Raw genomic sequence first — 14,641 nt, 5'->3', positions numbered from 1 at the left:
TGTCACATGCCACGGAGCGGCTGGGCCCATGAGCCATGGCCGCTAAGCCTGCGCGTCCGGAGCCTGTGCTCCACAATGGGAGAGGCCACAACAGTGAGAGGCCCGCGTACTGCAAAAAAAAAAAAAAAGATGGTAAAAAAAAAAAAAGAGCAAAGGGCACAGACATTGGAGGAAAGGAAAAAACATGGCCTCCATAGAGCTAATGCACATCAGTGAGGAGGGTTCTGAGGAGAGACCATGTGGTCGGGAGGGAAGGCTTTGACAACTGAGACGTTCCATGTAATTGAAAATGTCTGATCACGTACAATTTCATGCTCTGTGTTGGGGGGGTAGAGAGAGAGAAAGAGGTCATTTGTGATAATGGTTTATGGCTATTCTGAGATAATTTGAAAGCATCTTATATTTATTAGAAATATATGATATCAAAAAATATAATTAAAATTTTTCTATTATCAAAGTATTTTTCCCCCCAAATTGTTCATATTTATATATAAGTGAAAGAAACAGGTAAAAATACATTGAACTGATTCTCAAGTATGGTATAAGTTGTGAGGTGTTGGAGGAATTTGTTACCGATGAAAAAAGTACAGAATTTTTCATGTGCATTTACTTAAATGTTATTTTGAGTTGATTCAAGGATGTCTCCATAATGAAATTATTCTTACTCTCTTGCATTATAATATACTGCCATGAAGCGGAATAAAGGTTAGAAAGTACAAACATCACAGAAATTTGCAAAACTCAGGCTATACCCATGGGAATGTGTGCAGAAAAGAAGTAACAAAGCAGCCCCGAGACTTCTCTCCTTCGAAAGGTCTGTTTCTGGGGTTGGTCCTTGGCTAGGATCTGGGAACTTGGATCTCAGGAGGGTTCCCACATCTCAGAATTGATAAGAGTGGTTCTCTGTGCCTCACGTGTCTGTGCAAACTACGTGGTTTATGCTGCACACCTACTTTTCTTCTGGGAGTCTGGAATTTTGGTAGGTGCTAGGAGCACTTTGGCCGAAAGACCAGCCCCCAATCAAAACCTTGGGCTCTTGAGTCTGTAATGAGCTTCCCTGGTATATAGTATTTCAAAGTATTTTACAACTTGTTGCTGGGAGAAATAAACTCAAGCTGTGTGACTCCAGTGAGAGAGGACTCATGGAAACCTGTGCCTGGTTTCCTCCAAACTTCATCTCAGGCACCTTTTTCCTTTGCAATTTGCTGTGTATCTTTTCAATGTAATTGATTACATTGATTATAGTCAATGTAATTGACTATTGATTAGAGTCACGAGTATGATTACATGCTGAGTTCTCCCAGTGGACCATCAAATCTGGGGGTGGTGTTGGGGAATATGGCCCAGAGTGTGACATATAGATTTATCCATCATAAAATAATGACTACCATCACCTTCATCACCTCCACCACTACTGCTTGTCATTTACTGATCACCTACTAAATTCTGGGGACCATTCTATGCCCTTCAAATACATTATCTGATTTAATCCTAACCACAAACTCTACAAGATAGTTATTACATCCCTAATTTGAGGAAGAGAAAATAGAGGTTTCTGAATTAAGTAACTTGACCAGGCCTTCAGAGTTGGTCAGTGTCAGAAATGAAATTTGAACCTACTTCTTTGATTCCAAAGTCTGTGTTTTTAACCATTATGTGATATTACCTTTTTATAAAAATGACAACTTTGGCATAGGTCAAATTCTCAAGCATAAATGGGTCTTTTTTTTTTTTTTCTTTGCGGTACGCGGGCCTCTCACTGCTGTGGCCTCGCCCGGTGTGGAGTACAGGCTCCGGACGTGCAGGCTCAGCGGCATGTGGGATCTTCCTGGCCCGGGGCACGAACCCGTGTCCCCTGCATTGGCAGGCGGACTCTCAACCACTGCGCCACCAGGGAAGCCCATAAATGGGTCTTTTTTTTTTTTTTTTTGCGGTACGCGGGCCTCTCACTGCTGTGGCCTCGCCCGGTGTGGAGTACAGGCTCCGGACGTGCAGGCTCAGCGGCATGTGGGATCTTCCTGGCCCGGGGCACGAACCCGTGTCCCCTGCATTGGCAGGCGGACTCTCAACCACTGCGCCACCAGGGAAGCCCATAAATGGGTCTTTTTAAAAAATTCTCTTCCATCAAACAACTTGTCTAAATCTGCATAATGTTTTTATCATACGGCTGATACCTGATAAGTCTAGTTACTCTTTATTGTTCTTGTTTTTTTTTTCCAAAAGAAAACATCTTTCTTTACCAGTCACACATTTATTCTTCCAGATTAATCTTTTAATTTTTTTAATCAGCTCCCCTCCAAAAAATTGAGATTTTGATTGGAATTGCATTGAATCTATAGATTAATTTTGGGAGAAATGGTAACTTTACAATACTTCCTATTCAAGAACATAGGTTTCTTCATTTTTTCATGCCTCCTTTCATGCCCTTCAGTGAGCTTTTATAGTTTAAGTTCAACTTGTATACTTATAAAAATATATGTTTCACGGAGTAAAAACGTTTGAAAACTGCTGCAGTAAGGAGCTAATTAGGAGTTAAAAGAGCATTCGGCTGGGAGTCAGTATATCCAGATTTTAGTTCTGGAACATTCTCAATTTCGGTCTCAATTTCTTCAACTATGAGACTGTTGGAATGGCTGTCTATAAGAACACAGAGTTTTGTGATTTTCCAACAGTAAATGATACATTAATGGGAAAATACTTAATTTTCCCCCATTTTTTCCTGCACTGTTTTTTGTTCTGATGATAAACATGATGCCTACTGTAACTTTTTTAAAATATAGAAGGAAAAGAAACAGAATTTTAAAATTATTTCAAATTGTACTGCATAGTGGCAACCATTGCTAGACATTTTCTTTATTGCCTTTCAGTAATTTTCTTTGCATAGTTGCGACCATACTGTATATACAAACTTGTACCCTAAATGTTTTCTTTTGCCTGGATTATACCATAAGGATGTCCCATGTCTTTTACAACATTTTGTATACATAATTCTCAAACAGTATATAATTATTTGGCTCTGTGGTAATTTTGAATATTTAAATTGTCTCCAATACTTGTGAAAAAAAACTGTATTTGCATTTATGATTTTTAAGGTTGTAGTGTTAATTCACTGAAAATTAAAGGGATAGTAGTTATACAGGAAATTTATTACCACCAAGGAGTGGTAAAAACTGAATATATAAACAGATTTGAGAAGTAAAGCATTTGCATCAACAATCTTGCTTTGACATGCTACTCCATTCTGGAAAATTTCCAGAGGAGACAATTCCATGATCTTTCTGGTTATTTCTCATTTTAAATTCTAAAAAGAAAAGCAGTCCAATTATATGCAGTATCTCCAGTTCTTGAGTTTTCTTAAATTTATCTCTCTGTATGCTGGTATGGATGTTCACATATTACTTTCAGATAAGATGCAAAGATGAAGTTCTTTGAGCCCTAGCAAACCTGAGAATGTGTTTTTCTTGCCTTTTTACATAAATGACAACCTGGTGGGCACAGAAATCTTCGGCTAAAACATGCTACCCTTAAAACTCTGTAGCCTTTGTTTCATGATTTTAGCATTCTGTATGATAAGAAGACAAGTCTGAGGTTAACATGAGGTTTATTCTTTGGTAAGTATCATGCTTTTTCCACTCAGATGTCTACTGTGTCTGCATTTGAAAATTTCTTTAAGAAAATTGGCATTTGTCTAGAAGTTGGTCTCTGTACATACATTTTTTTTCTTAGCACCTTATAGTCTAATTTAAAGATTCAAAATCACATTCAACTCAAGAAACCTTTCTCCTATTATTTCCTTTCAATTTGTTCTGATCATTTCATCAAAAACATTAAATATCTATGTATTGGCTCTGTATATGTCATCCATTTTTTTACTTCCTTATCCTTTTTATGTCTGACCCTTCTTCTATGTTTTCTAGGAGAGAATCTCAAGTCAGTCTACCATATCATTGATTCTAATTCTGTAGTGGTGAGTATGCTCTTACTGCTTTCTAAAAACTCTCAAAGCTCACTTTGAATTCTGTGATTGCACCTTTTAGAATTTACTTTAAATCTCTCCTTGACTATGATAGACAGAAAATGATAGAAAAATGGTCCCTCACAGATGACCATAACCTAATCCCTGGAACCTGTGAATATGTCACCTTACATGGTAAAAGGGACTTTGCAGATGTGGTGAAGGATCTTTATTGAGATGGAGACTAGCCTGAATTATCCAGTTAGGCCCAGTGTAATTGTAAGAGTCTTTATAAAATGGAGGAAGGAGGGGCAAAATGAGGAGAAAGTGATGTGACAACAGAGCAGAGATTGGAGTGATGCAGCCACGAACCAAAACATGCGGGTAGACTCTAGAACTTGAAAGAGATGAGGAGTGCATTCTTCTCAGGAGACCCCAGAAGAGTACCAGCCCTGCCTGTCGACACCCTGATTTTAGTCCCTTAAGATTCATTTTGGACTTCTGATCTCCAGAACTGAGTGAATACATGTCTTATTTCAGGCCACTAACTTTGTGGTAGTTTGTTACAGCAGCAACAGGAAACAGATACACTTGACTTTCTTTTAACTTCAAAGAACTTCAAAGAAATCCCTTACCATTTTTCTTCATCCTAGACCTCTTAATAGGTCCTGAACTTTCCTGTATTTTATAGAGAGTACAAGCAGATGAGTGATAAATCCCTTATTTCTCTTGAGCAGATATTTGCCAACAAAATACTTGTCTTTTTCCTCTTGAGTGTTATGTCCTTCAACTTTTTTTTTTTTTTTTTTTTTAAGGTAGAATCTATTCACACATTCTTAAAGCCACAATGTCTCTTCTTTATCCATGAGTAGGTTGTGTACCCCTGGTATTGTCCATCTTTAGTTAGTTTGGTTGTCCAACGAGCTGCTATTGGAATCCTCGTCCCTACTTTTACACCTGGAGATAACCAGCATCTAGTCAACTTTTTGATACTTTGTGGGCTTTGCTTAGCTGTAGATTTGATGATCTTTTTATCGCATCTTTGAGGCATGGAATTATGCTACTTTAAGCAGTATTTACTTTGATTTTTCCTTGACAGACGTAGTGAATTAAACATATACATATTCAACTACAAAGTATTATATTTCCATGACCATTCCAGGCTTCCTTCTTTAGTTGCTAATTTTACATCTCCAGTCACATTTCATTGCTGGCAATTTTTTCCTTGAGATAAGTGTAAGAAAAATGATATATTGGGGGCTGTAGGAGATGAGTCCACCCTGATCACCTTATAAAGTAGCTTTTTGAACCAAGCTGGTGGTGGTGGTGGTGGGGTGTTTTCCTTTCCTGTGGTGAGCCTGTGAGTCCATGTCTACATGGTAGAGCCAAAATGGCAACCAGTGAATGGATATTTCATCTCCTTCCCCAGCCGCATGTGGTCCATCCTGTATGGCATCCATCTTAGGCTTTAGGATTTTAGTGAGCTTTGGTTAGTGAAAATTCTTCATTTCTGGCAGACAGTAGAGTAGTTTTCCTGGTTTCTACTGTGTCTGAAGGTTTGTACAAATAATTGTTGTCAAGCATTTAAATGGGAATATAAGAATAACAAATCAGGAGTTGTTAGTTTTCTGTCCTAGTAATACAAAAGTATTGAGTTTCTTCTTTTTTCTTTTCTTTTTAAACCTAGACAGACACATGCTGATGCTGTCAATGGGTTTCTTTTAAGACTTAATTTTTTTAGAGTGGCTGTAGATTCACAGCAAAATTAAAAGGAAGTACAGAGATTTCCCCATATACTGCCTGCCCACACATGCATCCCCTCCCCCATTATCAACATCCCCTACCAGAGTGGTACATTGGTTATAACTGATGAGCCTACATCGACACATCATAATCACAGTTGAGAGATACTTTACTTCTTTGCCCAAAATCCATTGTTTACGTTACAATTCACTCTTGGCATTGTACACTCTCTGGGCATTGACAAACGCATTATGACATGTATCCATAATTACTGCATCATACAGAGTATTTTCACTGCCCTAAAAATCCTCTGTTCTCTGCCTATTCATCTCTCCTTCCCCTATCTCCCAGCAACCACTGATCTTTTTATCATCTCCATAGTTTTACCTTTTCCAGAGTGTGATATAGTTGAAATCACACAGTACGTAGCCTTTGCAGATTGGCTTTTTTCAATGAGTAATATGCGTTCAAGATTCCTCCATTGTCTTTTCGTGGCCTGATAGCTCATTTCTTTTTAGCACCGAATAATATTCCATTACCTGATTGTACCATGGTTTATTTATCCATTCAGCTACTGAAAGACATCTTGATGGCTTCCAAGTTTTGGCAATCATAAATAAATAAAATTTTGTATGAAAATTACTCCATCTGGGTAATTTCCAAGGAATGTGATCATGGGGTCATGCGGTAAGAGAATGTTTAGTTTTGAAAGAAACTACCAAACTGTGTTCCAGAGTGCCTGTGCCATTTTGCATTCCTACCAGCAATAAATGTGAGTTCCTTTTGCTCCACATCCTCACCAGCATTTGGTATTTTCAGTGTTCTGGATTTTAGCTATTCCAATAGGTACATAGCTGGTATCTAGTCGTTGTTTTAATTTGCATTTCCCTAATGGCATATGATGTGGAGTACCATTTCATATGATTACTTGCCAGCTGTATAGCTTCTTTGGTGAGATGTCTGACAAGATCATAAGATCTTTGGCCCATTTTTCAACTGGGTTGTTTGTTTTCATATTGTTGAGTTTTAAGAGTTCTTTGTATATTTTGGATTAACTTTCCTTTATCAGATGTGTCTTTTGCAAATATTTTCTCTGAGTCTGTGGCTTGTCTTCTCATTCCCTTGACATTGTCTTTGGCAGAACAGAAGTTTTTAATTTTAATAAAGTCCATTTTATCAATTTTTTTTCATGCATTGTGTCTTTGGTGTTGTATCTAAAAAGGCACCACCCTACCCAAGGTCATCTAGGTTTTCTCCTATGCTATCTTCTAGGAGTTTTATAGTTTTGTGTTTTACATTTAGGTCTGTGATCCATTTTGCGTTAATTTTTGTGAAGGGTATAAGGTCTGTGTCTAGATTCATGTTTTTTTTTGCATGTGGATGTCCAGTTGTTCCAGCACCATTTGTGGAAGGGACTATTTTGCTCAACTGTGCTGTCTCTGCTCATATTTCAAAGATCGGCTGACTATATGGGGGTCTATTTCTGGGCTCTCTAGTCTATTTCATTTATCTATTTTTCTGTTTTTTTCTTTTTTTCACAAGTACCACACTGTCTTGATTACTGCAGCTTTATAGTAAGTCTTGAAGTTGTGTAGCATCAGTCCTCCAACTTTGATATTCTCCTCAACATTGTGTTGGCTATTCTGGGTCTTTTGCCTCTCATTATAAATTTTAGAATCAGTTTGTCAGAATTCACAAAATGACTTGCTGGAGTTTTGATTGGGATTGCATTGATTCTATACATTAGTTTGGGAAGACCTGACATCTTTACAATATTAAGTCTTCCCATCCATGAACATGGAATATATCTCCATTTATTTCGCTCTTCTTTGATTTAATTCATTAGAGTTTTGTAGTTTTCCCTATAAACATCTTGTACATATCAACATTTTGTTAGATTTACACCTAAGTATTTCATTTTGGGGAGGTGCTAATGTAAATGGTATTGTGTTTTTAACTTAAATTCCATTTGTTCATTGCTGGTATATAGGAAAGGACTGACTTTTTGTATATTAACCTTGTTATTATCACTTATCAATGGATTTTTAGACACACGTTTGCTTTACTGGGGGCTCACTTAGACATGAAAAGCCTCAGGTGACTGTCCATCTCCCAAGGACACTCATGAACTTCATTTCTGTGATCTCAGATCTCTGATATTTATGGCCTACAATATTTGTTGGTTTGATAATAAGCTAAGCAATAGTTTTCAAACTGTGCTGAACAGTTCTGTGCCCTACAGCTTCATGCCATTGTGTCTTCACAAAGACCACTTAGGGTGAAATTGAGTGCATGGGGCTCTGAACTCTGTATATCATTTTAGCCAGAGCAACTCAGTTTTTGTTTATAGTTTTAATTTTGAAATTATTTTAGATTCACAGAAGAGTCTACCCAGTCTCCCTTACTCTTAACAGGTTACGGAACTAAGGTACATGATGAAAACTAAAAAATTAACTAAATTACTCTTAACTATTAACTAATTATGATTAACTAAATGACAGGCTTCTTTTGGATTTCACTGATCTTTCCACAAGTGTACTTTTTTGAGCAGCTCAGTTTTTAATCTGTTTTACCAACTGGATTTCATGTGAGATTTTATTTAGACCAAGGGTCTGCTAGCTGCTTCTTGCCTCAGGCTTTCCCCTACCTCCACTTTATAAACTCTCAATTACTGCTAGTTAGCCATGAAGGAAAAGTAGAATGGTAGCTTCTCTTCTCATCATCTCACCTCGTCTAAGGAATGCATCTATTCCTTATTGAATCCTCTTGTACCCTTATGAGGTCAAGGGGTGAGAAATGGAATGTTTCCTGCCATATCAGTAAACAAAGGATGTCACAGTCATCAGCGACTACAGCCACCACCCATGGTGAGTTGGTGAGCCCTGAGGAAACTCAGGATATGAAAACACAGGATACTGGCCCCAGAGAGCTGAGGTGCGTATCAAAGGAATGCAGACTCTTGCATCTTCCCAAACATAGAAAAGCACTAAATGCTTTAACTTGAGATCATCTGACTTTGTTTACTTAACAGTAATCTTTTGACATTCAGACTATCTGCCCTTTGTTGCAAAACTCCTATATACACTACCAAGCGTAGGGTAGATAGCTAGTGGGAAGCAGCCGAATGGCACATGGAGATCAGCTCAGACCTTTGTGACCGCCTGGAGGAGTGGGATAGGGAGGGTGGGAGGGAGGGAGACGCAAGAGGGAAGAGATATGGGAATGTTTGTATATGTATAGCTGATTCACTTTGTTATAAAGCAGAAACTAACACACCACTGTAAAGCAATTATACTCCAATAAAGATGTAAAAAAAAAAAGAAAATCAGCTGTAACCAATACAATAATAAATTTAAAAAACAAAACAACAACAAAAAAACCTCCTATATATCCTAGCCCCACCCTTGCCTCCTCCAAGCAGTTCTCTCGGGGTTACTTGAGATGCTACCTCCCTGGCTTGAAGTCCTAAAACTTCCCACCAAATGAAACATAACTCTCAACTTATAGGTTTTGCATATTTTTTAGGCAACAGGGGAATGGAGCGGATATTTTAAAATTTTGTTTTACAGATGTAGAAACTGAGGCACAGAGATGTTGAGTAACTTATAGATAAGAGTCAAATTGAAGGGGTCTCCTGACTGTTGACTGACATTCTTATTCACTCCACAAGGCCCTCATATGAGCAATACATACCTGAGAGAGAAAAGCTGATCAGCCTCCGACTTCCTTGCCCTTGTACAGTCTCATCAGAGCCAATACTTTTAAAAATCTGTAAGAAGACAGAAAATGGGAGACAAGCAAAAAAAGCACTGAAATAGATACTCACACTTCAGTACAAACATGCTTAATCACAGTTATTTCTGTAGCTACAGAATACAAAGACAGTAGCATTGTGATTTCATTAGGCTACTACTGATTAAAAGAAGCTTTTAGCAAGCTAATGTCTTTCCCAGTAAGAGTGGGAAATGCTAGTGGGGATGAGGGGTACTTTTCAGAGAAATGGAAATCAACAAAAATAATTACTGTAATATTAGAGGCCTTTTATAACCACTTATGTAAACAAGGCCTTTTCACATTCAAATTTGCAAAAGGTATTTATTAAAGCAGACCCTAAGGCAGTAGAATGATAGGTCAATAGATGTTTACTGTTGTAATTACAGTATGTTTCCATTAGCAAAGTATAGAGTTAAACTGCTGTGTATTCATTCCTTCTCATCTGTATTACTACCTAGAGATTTCCAGGAAATTCTGTTTATTAGGGAGGAGACTGAGCATGGCATTAAGAAGCTATTCTGAGGTCTCTTTATCTAACTGCCTTCCTGGGACGTTTCAGAACACAGTGGTTCCATGGGTTATCTTCGTCTAGTAGGTATTTGCAAACCAGGTTGCCAAAATCTTTTACTTTCCATCATTGCTCAGTATTTATCTGTTAATGGATTAATCAAAGCAGCTAGAGTCCTTGCTTCCATTCTCTTCTAGGCAAGTTTTACTTAGAAATGATTCTGAGTATTTATTCAAAGGCAGGGTTACCTTTGCATATGTTATATATTTGCAGAAAATAATATACAAATCTGAGCATTAAGCAAATCCATACAGTGTCCACTTTTTAGAAGATAATCTGTACTGAAGAAGCAAAAAGTGGAGAACTCGATGACCTCTTGCGCAAAGTCTCTCTGTTTCGAGGTTCTGTGGGCTTGCTCTCTTTCTACTGCCTCTCAGTATTTTTGATGCTGGAAGAGTTGTGACTGGATGTGACCATCATCTTGCCTTAGATGAGACTGGGAGTAATGACCGGGCATCACTAGGCCTCACAGCTTTCTCCCAAGGAGAATACAAAGGGATTATTAGAACACCTCCTCGTAAAGCAGGTGCCCCTGGTGGGCCTACATGCTCGGCTGCAGCTCGTGTGCCAATCTTCTCAGTATGTCTGCTTTTAGGCCCACATGCAAGAGGCATTTCGGGGATGCTGGGCTGCCCAGCAGAGGGAACAAATGTGGGTGACATACGGAATGGGGTGAGTCAGAACGCTGGTTGGGCTGAAGTATCAGCCCTCTTCACAATGGACAGCCTGCTACTTCCCAGTCTGTGTTCTTCTCTTTGCCTGGCTGGCCCCGAGCAGCAGAGGTCAACAGTTCAGAGACCGCATGCTCAGGCTGGACAACTCTCCTAGCTCTCAAAGTGGCCAACGTGCATGGGCCTAATCAGGGTTCAAAATTCCTTCATGTTGAGGACTTTCCTTCATTTTCAAATCTATGCCTGGGCAAAAGCCATGGGAGACTTGGGCAGGCTGGCCACACTCCCTTCCAGTGATGTACCTGCCTATGTGGGACAATTACAATTGACTGTTCCTAATTCTAGTTTAAAGATGTCAACATCTAGCTTGTTCCATCTCAGAATATAAGTTCCTTGAGGGCACAACGAAAAGTATACTTTAATAGAGCCTTGATTTTACACTGTTTAAAAGGTAGGATTAAACTGCACATTTCATGCTAGCCTAAACGAGCTTAAACTTGCAATGATAACAAAGAACAGTACATCTGCTCCTTCTTATTTAAAACATAATTTTGATCCCTCGTATTTAAATATTTTTCTGCTGGAAATTCAAGGTATTTACAAAAAGGTCCTTCATATTTATTGCATCGAAACAAGCCCGTAGACAAGAAGATAATGTATATTTTTCAGAAGCTACTAAGTTCAGAGGGGAAACACACATTTAAAACTTCATAAACATTTCCCTAACTCATGGCTTTTTGCTAACATTATTTATCAAGTCATCTCAGCGCCAGACTGATGATACAAAGGGGGAGGCAACAGGTGATAAACATTTTCCAGGAAGTAAAGATGTTTGGGAAGGTTTTGCATCCTGGCCTTTTGCTCAAGATGAGTTCCAGAGGCTGGTCTGAGGTTCAGAAATCTGCTGCATTACAGAGGTGTGCTCTACCATTTACTGACTGTGAAAATGGTGTGAAAACACAGGAAAAAATAGTCTCACCCTGGAACAACCTAAGACTGAGGGGAACACCAGGGAATAGCTCATCTTCTCAGGTCTGCACATTCCCTCGGCTTTTCAGCCTGTCTGATGCCCAGTTGTTATTCCAAGCACCGGGCACTGGGTCATGATGTCCCCTCTTAGACGCAGTGCACAGTGTCACCGTGTTTTGCACGCAACTTATTTCCACAACCAAGCCTACTTGGCAAATGGTTTAACAGATTCAAGCCTGAATCTTCTTGGGGGGGTGGGGATCATGAGGGTGGAGCAGGAGTGTGTGGGGCTCACCTCCCCCACAAACACAGTGAAAATTACATCTACATGCAGAACAATTCTCACAGAAAACCAACCGGAAACTGGCAGAAGATCCCTTATACAACCAAAGCTGCAAGAAAGATCCCCATGTAACTGGGTAGGATAAAAAAAAAAAAGGCATCAGGATGGGACTGGTGCTCCTGGAAGGGATCTGTGAAGGAGGGAGTGTCCGCACAGAAAGGCTCTTGCTCTGAGAAATCCCTGTCTGCTGGGAGGTCTGCTGGGACAGACAGGAAGCTGGAGGAGCCTGTACTCCACTTGCAAGGAGTGTCTGCGTGCTGGCTTGCTAGCAATAAGGGCAGAGAGAGACTGGTGTTGATGGCTGCCACCTCTCTGTACCTCCCAGCCCAAAATGCATGCTGGGTGGGGCTGCTAGTACACGCATCAGCTAGGCACTAAAACTCGGGTGGAAGAACCCTAGGAGAGGACTTGGTCTAGCTGCACGGAGACAGCCTGGAGGGCCTGGAGTGTGGTCCAGGCTGCCACGGTTAGTGCACCTGAGATAGGATATGCGTTCACCTTTGGAGCCCTACTATCAGAGTGGTGCCGGGTGGGGCACGGGTCCACCAATGAAGCCCGACTGTCAGTGTGTTCACAGCAAAGTGCGACTCTGGCTGTTGGTGGGCTTTGTGGAAGACTGATAATGGACTCAGATATCAGTTTCCCTGCTGGGCAGCCCCTGGGGAGGAGTATGCAGAGGTTCCTTTCCTGGTGGGTGCACTCCTCACATGGCAGCTTGGAGCCAGATCTCGGTGAAAAGGTCCAGGGAGAGCCCTAACATAGAGGCAGCCCAGGTCCCAGTCAGCAGCACAACCACCTCAATTCCTGCAGTCACAGTGCCCTGGCCCCACTGCCAGCCTAGCACTAGGGTCTGGGATGAACACAACAGAGAAAGGGATGTGACCTTGGGCTGCTTATGCGCAAAACCGCAGATACCTGCACGGGCAGCGCGTAGGTTTGCTGTGACCACAAGGGCCTCAATGGATTCTGTGCTCACCTCCTTGGGGATATAGGACATACAGCAATGGAACCTTATAAAACCCAACCCTCAGGGCTTCTACTCCAACAACTAGGGAGCAGACCCTGCCCCTGACAAGGCTGTGACAGCCATGCAGCAAAGAGGAGGACCCACCCAACATCTGCAGGCTCTGGATATCACATGAATCACACCTCCTATCAAGGGGATAATGGTCAGCACACTGAGGAAATAACTCTCACACCAAAAATATTGGACTGACACAATCTACACAGGGATGATCCCACATAAAAACAGCACTTCAAGACCACAATAGTTAACTATTTCTCCTAAATTCACAGAGACAGAGAAATGAAAAAGCAGAGGAACTACTTCCAATTAAAAGAACAAGAAAAATCCCCTGAAAAACAAAAATGAAATACCTCTCCAGGCTACTGGACCCCAAGTTGAAAAAGGAAGTAATAGAAACACTAAAGGAATTAATAAATATTACCAATAGAAAAGCAGATCGCTGTGATAATGAACTAGAAACTATAAAGAGGAACCAATCAATATTAGATAACCCAATTGCCAAGATAAAAACTGATCTAAAAACAATGAACAGCTGACTAAATAGTGCATAATAATGAATAAGTGATCTGGAAGACAGAATAATGGAAATCACTCCATCAGAATAGCAGACAGAAGGACAAATGAAAAAAATGAAAGCAATGAACAAGATCTATGGGATTATATGAAGTGTGCCAACCTACACATAATACAGGTTTGAGGAGAAGAAAGAGAGAAGGGGACAGAAAATGAAAAAATGTATTTGAAGAAATTATGGCTGAAAACTTCCCAAACCTAGAGAAGGAAACAGGTATCCAGGTATAGGAACACAAACAAACCCACATTAAGACATATCATAATTAAAATGGCAAAAGTTAAATATAAAGAGAGGAGCACCAAGAGAAAAACAAAGAGTCAGTTACAAGGAAACCCCCATAAGCCTATCAGTTGATTTCTCTACAGAAACTCTGCAGGCCAGAAGGGGGTAGCATGATATGTTCAAAGTCCTGAAAGGGAAAACCCTGCAATCTAGGGTACTCTACCTAGCAAGATTATCATTCAGATTAGAAGGCGAGAAAAAGAATTTCTCAGACAAGCAAAAACTAAAAAATACAGTAATACTAAACCTATCATGAAAGAAATATTGAAAGATCTTCTCTAAATTGAAAAGAAGCAAAAATCTATGGGAAAGGGAAAAATCACAATAGGAAAGGCAAATATATAAAAGGACAGAAGAGGAGGCGGTGGAAAGATGGCGGAGGAGTAAGACGCGGAGATCACCTTCCTCCCCACAAATACACCAGAAATACATCTACATGTGGAACAACTCCTACAGAACACCTACTGAATGCTGGCAGAAGACCTCAGACCTCCCAAAAGGCAAGAAACTCCCCACGTATCTGGGTAGGGCAAAAGAAAAAATTAATTGAAAACAGAGACAATAGAATAGGGACGGCACCTGCACCAGTGGGAGGGAGCTGTGAAGGAGGAAAGGTCTCCACACACGAGGAAGCCCCTTCGCGGGCGGAGACTGCGGGAGGCGGAGCGGGGAGCTTCGGAGCCGCGGAGGACAGCACAGCAACAGGGGTGCGGAGGGCAAAGCGGAGAGATTCCC

At 40.2% G+C, this 14,641-nt stretch overlaps 1 protein-coding gene across 1 annotated transcript in view; it reads right to left on the bottom strand.

The window, feature by feature from the left end:
• HECW1 (HECT, C2 and WW domain containing E3 ubiquitin protein ligase 1) overlaps nt 1-14,641 on the bottom strand; it is a 263,731-nt gene that overhangs the window by 174,691 nt on the left and 74,399 nt on the right. The window contains exon 4 of the mRNA XM_007446985.1: nt 9,392-9,467. Coding sequence (XP_007447047.1) covers nt 9,392-9,467 — 76 coding nt within the window. The remainder of the gene's footprint in view (nt 1-9,391; nt 9,468-14,641) is intronic.

This window comes from Lipotes vexillifer, unplaced genomic scaffold (genome assembly GCF_000442215.2).
Source record: "Lipotes vexillifer unplaced genomic scaffold, Lipotes_vexillifer_v1.1 scaffold1359, whole genome shotgun sequence".
Taxonomy (NCBI): domain Eukaryota; kingdom Metazoa; phylum Chordata; class Mammalia; order Artiodactyla; family Lipotidae; genus Lipotes; species Lipotes vexillifer.
Note: the sequence above shows the minus strand (reverse complement) of the source record. Positions and strands in the feature narration are given on the sequence as shown.